The 7,670-nt window shown below is 47.6% G+C and overlaps 1 protein-coding gene across 1 annotated transcript; it reads right to left on the bottom strand.

The window, feature by feature from the left end:
- Positions 1-7,447, bottom strand: LOC133132185 (PLAC8-like protein 1). The gene is made up of 5 exons (XM_061247460.1): positions 7,310-7,447; positions 5,474-5,520; positions 4,974-5,200; positions 3,430-3,566; positions 1-2,713 (listed from the first exon to the last, which is right to left on the bottom strand). The coding sequence occupies exons 1-5, from the start codon at positions 7,310-7,312 to the stop codon at positions 2,582-2,584; spliced, it is 546 nt and encodes a 181-aa protein (XP_061103444.1). The 5' UTR covers positions 7,313-7,447; the 3' UTR covers positions 1-2,581.
- Between the last annotated feature and the right edge of the window lie 223 nt (positions 7,448-7,670).

Raw genomic sequence — 7,670 nt, 5'->3', positions numbered from 1 at the left:
TTCGGTAAACAGTAATCATTTAATGAACAGTCCACACATGTTGGAAATGCATAGCTGCAAGGCATTTGTAAGCGTATGAGAAACATTCATGAAATCACAAGCAGAGATTTTCTTTCCCCCCCCTCCCAACACTTCAAACACTGCGGTCTGAATCAGCTCACAATGAAGAATAATTACCACCCAAATATCACAGCGTTTCTAGCAGAAAACGTGGGCCAGTGTCACAGTTAACGGTTTTGTCGGAGACCCTTTGGAAGGCTCTGAAAGAACATTCGATTTGGATCATTGTATTAGCAGACTCTCCTTGCTCCACACATAAACGCCTAACCGTGCCATTCTCTATTGTACTTAGCCGTCCGCAGTCTTTATGCCACTGTAATAAAAAAAGATAATGGCTTGCGCTTTGCACAGCGGTTGCCTGGATACTCACAGTAATTATGTGCGGGAAAAGATTACACAGATCTCTCAAATAATCTCATCGTTCCTGGATTAATGCGGTGTTGTTTCAGTGTCCCGTGTTGCTGCTCGGAGGGCCGAGGGCCACAGCTGGGCCGGCCGTCCCCGTGACGACCTGGGGCGCGGAGCGGAGAGAGGGAAGAATGTTCCGGAACTGCGCCCGGGGGTCCCGCGAACCACTTGGCTCTCCGAGCCTACATCTGGCCGCTCCGAAAATGACTCGGGGCTTGGATGTGTACCAAGACCGCCCCCACCTGGCGTGGTCACGGTCAGTCTTACTGCAAAGTCAAGGTCAGTACCCAGACCGCCCCCACCTGGCCTGGTCACAGTCAGTCTTACTGCAAAGTCAAGGTCAGTACCCAGACCGCCCCCACCTGGCCTGGTCACAGTCAGTCTTACTGCAAAGTCAAGGTCAGTACCCAGACCGTCCCCACCTGGCCTGGTCACAGTCAGTCTTACTGCAAAGTCAAGGTCAGTACCCAGACCGCCCCCACCTGGCCTGGTCACAGTCAGTCTTACTGCAAAGTCAAGGTCAGTACCCAGACCGTCCCCACCTGGCGTGGTCACAGTCAGTCTTACTGCAAAGTCAAGGTCAGGCTTCACCATCACTAAAGACAAATGGGCCGCTTGTGAAGAGTGAGTCAGCATCAAACTGTCCTCTAGGGTCCTCTTCACACTTGTTCCTGTTCGATCTACACTTTGTCGTACGTCGCTCTGGATAAGAGCGTCTGCTAATGTAATGTAATGGTTATGGTCATATTAGCAGCCAGGATGCTCACTAGAAGCTATGGAGTGGCTGCCCAACCCTGTTCCGAGACCTACGGTCCTGTACGTTTATAGCTCAACCATAATTTGGCACACCCAACTCCACTACTAATTAGCAGCTCAACGAGATCTCTAGCTGTTGAATGAGGTGTGATTTGTTAGGGTTGGAGTGAGAACCTACAGGATGGTATATCTCCAGGAACAGGGTTGGCATGGGCAGTAGAGAGAACATTACATTACATTACATTATTGGCATTTGGCAGACGCTCTTATCCAGAGCGACGTACAGTTGATTAGACTAAGCAGGAGACAATCCTCCCCTGGAGCAATGCAGGGTTAAGGGCCTTGCTCAAGGGCCCAACAGCTGTGCGGATCTTATTGTGGCTACACCGGGATTAGAACCACCGACCTTGGGTGTCCCAGTCATTTACCTTAACCACTACGCTACAGGCCGCTACAGGCCTCACTAGAACACCAGTGAGTTAGACCATGAGAGAGAACATCAGTGAGTTAGACCAACCATAATGTTGTGCGAGGTGGTGGAGGGGGCCTAACTGGAAACAGGGCTAGATTCAATGAGATTTGCTGTGAACTGGGTCTGATATCAACACTGGGATGTTTTTATGGTGTCACTGATGAGCCCAGATGGGCTACAGGGTCCATTCTCATCACTATAAACTCCAGTCCTTCTGCTTAATTAAGCCACATTAGACACCACAAACCAAGTGGCCATAATCATTAAAGTACTGTTCCATATGCTCAGCAATCGTGCATGAACTAGTAATGAGTAAAATATTTTAAAAAAAGACAGAAAAATTGTGTTAAAGAAAAAAAAAAAACCCTTTCATTATATTTTTTTGGCAGAAAAAGATCAGCAATGTTCACAGTATTTTTCATACTAAGCCTTCATTTCTAAACATAAATGGCATCACGTCTCAAAGTGACATCTGGAGGAACACCTGCTTTCATTCCCCAAATGGGAATTCGCTCTCGGGTCATCTGGAAAAGATCCAAAACATTTCCCAAAGGGGAGGAAAAAAACCAGAAAAACACTAGATAAAATGCTGTCGGCTAAGTGGACTCCCCACAGTCAACCCCCCCTCCCCACCACCCAAAAAAGAAACCCTTGAAATCTCTGACGTGTTGCTGTAGACCAGGGATGTCCAATCTGATCCAAAAAGGCCTGTTGTTTGTGCAGGTTTTTGTTTTAGCTCAGCACTAATCACACCCGATTGTACTCATCAAGATCTTGACCGAAGACCATGATTAGTTAACCAGTTGAATCAGGTGACGTTGAGCCAGGCTAAAACACTTTTAAAAACCCCTTTGGGTCAGGATCGGACCCCCCTGCCGTAGATCCTCAGGAGCTCTGCAGTGTGGTGGACACCTGGTAAATCTGGCTCCTCATCCTCGTCTTCATCTCGCGGATCATCTGACAGACGGCGAGGGGGTAGCAGCAGTACACGGTGGTCCAGTCTTCACACGCGCTGCCCTGTCAATCAAAGGGTCGAGAACACGCCCATCGATGACCGCGTGTCATTTTAATAAAACTCGAAACAGGCAAGAATCAATGCAACACGTCCTCGAGTGTGCATGTCTATTAGGCAGCAGTGTGTGGGGGTTTGGGAGCGAAAAGGTCAGGTTACTACCATTATAACCTTCAGGTACCAAGGTACAGAGCCACAATCACTTCAATCAATACCTAACCGCAGGAATCCATAATGTGTAAAAATAATCTCATGACTCACCCTGTATGACAGTGGCTGACAAGCAAATAAATCACATAATGTCATAGCAACACAACCTGCTATAATCACAATCAGTGGTGTAAAGGCCAGGGATCAGAGAGTGAAAGTCCTGCCTTGTGAACAAGAGGTTCTACCTCCCGCATGCACTAATTAGCGATCGGAACAAAATAGTGAGGAGGAATTTTACTATCTGAGCCCCTATTGTCCGCCTCTGGTTGTAAAAATACAACCTGCCGCTGTAAAAGGACTACAGGAGAAAACAACCGAGTCAGCAAGTATGGCATCCAGGGGGGTATTTCACAAAGCAGGATTACTGGGTGAAAGTGAAACCTGGAACCCTCATAAAACTGGAACACGGTCTGAAGTAAAAAGAGCTGTTCCGGGTTTTATTCAGCGCAGTTATCCAGCGAACCGCGTCTTGATACAGGGCCCCATGCTTGCGTTTGTTCGGTTGTTTTACCTGGATTTTGAACCTCTCCCTGATCCCGACGCGCATGGCGAAGGTGGATCCGGGGAGCAGGGGCAGGCAGAGGCACTCTCCATACTGGTGAGCCAAACTCAGGTCCAGGCAGCAGGGGACCAAAGCTCCAACAACACCTGGAACCAAACGGCATCTCAGTGCAGGCATCCCATGGAGCTTTGCAGCAATTTGGGCTGTGTGAACCAGCACCACAGCTCCATATGCATTGGGTGGGAAGACTGTCGATCAGGGCCGCCCAACCCTGTTCCTGGAGATCCTGTGGATTTTCACTCCAACCCTAACAAAGCAAACCTCACTCAACAGTTAGAGCAGGGCCACCCAACCCTGTTCCTGGAGATCTATCGTCCTGTGGACTTTCACTCCAAACCTAATTTGGCACACCTGATTCAACCAATTAGCAGATATCTCTAGCTGTTGGATGAGGTGTGCTTTGTTAGGGTTGGAGTGAAATCCTACAGGAGGGTGGAGGGTAGGGGGTAGGGGGTGGGGTGGGGTGGGGTGGGGTGGGCTAGGGGGTGGCCTGTAGCGTAGAGGTTAAGGTAAATGACTGGGACACGCAAGGTCGGTGGCTCTAATCCCGGTGTAGCCACAATAAGATCCGCACAGCCGTTGGGCCCTTGACCAAGGCCCTTAACCCTGCATTGCTCCAGGGGGGATTGTCTCCTGCTTAGTCTAATCAACTGTACGTCGCTCTGGATAAGAGCGTCTGCCAAATGCCAATAATGTAATGTAATGTAAGATCTCCAGGTGCAAGGCTGGGCAGTCCTGCTCTAGCTGTTGATTGAGGCGTGCTTTGTTAGGGTTGGAGTGAGAACCTATAGGAGAGTAGATCTCCAGAATTAGGGTTGGCCAGACTGCTGTAATGGATTTGGCTGGTAGACGCCAGGCGCAACGGTTCAGTGTACCAGTCCATTGATGTGGGGTTATCCTTTGAAGCAGCCCCCATTTCCAGGGTGACACCATAGCCAATTTATACACCACCCTGTGGGACTCCTGGCCAAGTTGGAGATTTGATTCTGCAGTATCAGGGCACATTATTTCCCCCTCGAAATGGGAGAGCTGAAGAATACTGCAGACTCAAATCCTTGCCGCTATACCACAGAGCTTACCATTTTGCTCAATCTAAAACTGTAATTGATGATGTGAGAATTCTGAACCATCACATCAATTACCAAATGTACTGTTTGAGTAGATCCACTGATACAAAACTTGTGTGAGACAGTTAACAGAAAGGTAACGATGCTAGTTTCCATCAATTATAATCATATTTGCATACAAATGGAACAGTGGAATACAAAGGAAACCGCATTAACCCTTTAAGGTCACAAACACGTCATCAGAATGCTCATAACGGAACCTTCTAATGCTGATGTAACAATCAGTACTGAACACTAATTCCGATGCAACACTCACTGCTGGTAAATGAATGCAATGGAGTTCTAGAACACTGACTTGGAATTTTGATTATTTTTTAAAATAAATTCTGAGAAGGCTACTCTTCAGAGGGTCAAAGCAGCGCTTACATGTGGGTATGTCCGCACACACGTGGAACAGGCCTGTGCTCCAGGCTCCTCCCGTCTGGGTGATGGTTGTCACGGTCGTGGTGGTCATGCCCAGGCCAGGCTGAGTGACCATGGGAACGTCCATGGTGGCTCTCGGTGGGAATAAGCTCCAACTTCCTGAATGATGGGACTCTGCTTTGTCCACGTCTGGGACCTCAGCCTTTTCTGGAAGAATCTGCAATGGAGTGCTGTGGAAAAGGGGAAAGACTGCTAAATATTCCTCACACAATGCACATTGGGCAAAAAGCATTTCACTAACAAAGCAACACTGCATTCGACCACATATACTGAAAAAATGTATGTACTATGTACTCACAATCCTGTATCTGGATAAAAGCTAAGAAACTTATCTACAATAACATACGGTTTGTTTCATGTGCTAAATATCATTAGCGTGGCGAGTTATTTCTGAAAAATGTTAAACAAAATGATTTAAGTAATGAAACAAACAAATAACTTACATTTCTGTGGCGGGTGCAGTGTCGCCACTGTCAAGCATCCTGTCCGTCTGTGTTAGAGAGAGAGAGATGATGAGTGCCCCCCACCCCGCGATGGGGGGTACGGGGTTCTGCTGCCACAGATAGCGTTCACGCCACAGAGCCCTGCCAGAGGCTGTACTCCACAGATAACACGCTCGTCCTCCCCAGCCAAACGGCTCCGCCCTGTCCCCGCATGCAGCCAATGACTGAGGGGGACTGGCTGGCACAAACACGCCGGGGTGCACGATGGGCCAGAGAGAGAGCCAGGCCTCCGCGTCAACCTGCTGATTTACTACAGACCATCTCCCTTTCAGAAACTATAGTCCATCCCCCTTTCAGAAACTACAGACCATCTCCCTTTCAGAAACTACAGTCCATCCCCCTTTCAAAAACTACAGACCATCTCCCTTTCAGAAACTATAGTCCATCCCCCTTTCAGAAACTACAGACCATCCCCCTTTCAGAAACTATAGACCACTCCCCTTTCAGAAACTACAGACCATCTCCCTTTCAGAAACTAGTCCATCCCCCTTTCAAAAACTAGACCATCTCCCTTTCAGAAACTATAGTCCATCCCCCTTTCAGAAACTACAGACCATCCCCCTTTCAGAAACTACAGACCATCCCCCTTTCAGAAACTACAGACCATCTCCCTTTCAGAAACTACAATCCATCGCCCTTTCAGAAACTACAGACCACCTCCCTTTCAGAAGCTACAGACCATCTCCCTTTCAGAAACTATAGTCCATCCCTCTTTCAGAAACTACAGACCATCTCCCTTTCAGAAACTAGTCCATCCCCCTTTCAGAAACTACAGACCATCCCTTTCAGAAACTACAATCCATCGCCCTTTCAGAAACTATAGTCCATCCCCCTTTCAGAAACTACAGACCATCTCCCTTTCAGAAACTAGTCCATCCCCCTTTCAGAAACTACAGACCATCCCTTTCAGAAACTACAATCCATCGCCCTTTCAGAAACTATAGTCCATCCCCCTTTCAGAAACTACAGACCATCTCCCTTTCAGAAACTATAGTCCATCTCCCTTTCAGAAACTAGTCCATCCCCCTTTCAGAAACTACAGACCATCTCCCTTTCAGAAACTACAATCCATTGCCCTTTCAGAAACTATAGTCCATCCCCCTTTCAGAAACTATAGTCCATCTCCCTTTCAGAAACACAAGAACTTCCTTCCACTTTTTTCTCCCCCTCCCCCATGTTTGTCAGAAAGTAGACCATCCCCCAATCAGAAACTACAACAGTCCATCTCAGATTCAGAAACTACAATCTACCTTTCAGAAACTACAATTCATCCCCCTTTCAGAAACTACAGTCCGTCTCCCTTTCAGAAACTACAGTCCGCCTCCCTTTCAGAAACTACAGTCCGTCTCCCTTTCAGAAACTACAGTCCGTCTCCCTTTCAGAAACACAAGAACTTCCTTCCACTTTTTTCTCCCCCTCCCCCATGTTTGACTTCACATTTCTGTCGGTTGTAAACTTTGGAAAACGGATTGTAAAAAGGTTCCCATAAAAAAAGAAACTACTGAAGCGACAGTTTTCAAGAGAACATTGAGACAAAAAAAAGTGAGTAAACGTTCTATAAATGCAAAAAAAATCCCCCAAAAAAACAACTTTGACCCGTCTCTTCAGAGAAATCGTAACTGTAAATACCATAAATTACATTAAATTGTAGAAATGTCACCAAGATGTGGCATTTTTAGCATTTAAAAAGAGTATTTATTCCCAGAGCGAGAAAAGCACCTTTCCTGAAACCCTGGTAAATATATTCATCGCTCTTGCTGAAAAGGCCATACTCACCATGATGGAACGGAGGGAGCGGTGCGGTCCTTAGTCACACAGCGTGGGTAAAAGGCTCTTTCGCGAACGGTGACACGCAGGCGACCTCCTCAGCACGTACGCCGCGGTCACCAACCACTTCCTGCTCACGCAATCACAAGGTGCGTCCGCGCCACTCGCATCTCCTCTCGCGGTCGAAGGCGGAGAGCACGGCGCCAGAGAAAAGAGAACTGCCTATTCTCCCACGCAGAATCAGACGCGCTGCTTTAAAAAGCCCTTCTCCGTTTCCGCGTGAAACACCCTGAAACCCGCCACTGGTAAGAAAAGAAGATATTTACTAAGACGGATGAAGTCGTCTGAAAAGACTGGGTTTCGTCGTGAG

The sequence above is a fragment of the Conger conger genome, chromosome 7 (genome assembly GCF_963514075.1).
Source record: "Conger conger chromosome 7, fConCon1.1, whole genome shotgun sequence".
NCBI classification, from domain to species: domain Eukaryota; kingdom Metazoa; phylum Chordata; class Actinopteri; order Anguilliformes; family Congridae; genus Conger; species Conger conger.
Note: the sequence above shows the minus strand (reverse complement) of the source record. Positions and strands in the feature narration are given on the sequence as shown.

Coding starts and splice junctions, on each gene's coding strand:
- LOC133132185 (XM_061247460.1), bottom strand. Junction 3,567..4,973: donor GTGTGCGGACATACCCACAT/GTAAGCGCTGCT, acceptor GTTTGGTTCCAG/GTGTTGTTGGAGCTTTGGTC. Junction 2,714..3,429: donor GGGAGAGGTTCAAAATCCAG/GTAAAACAACCG, acceptor TTTGATTGACAG/GGCAGCGCGTGTGAAGACTG.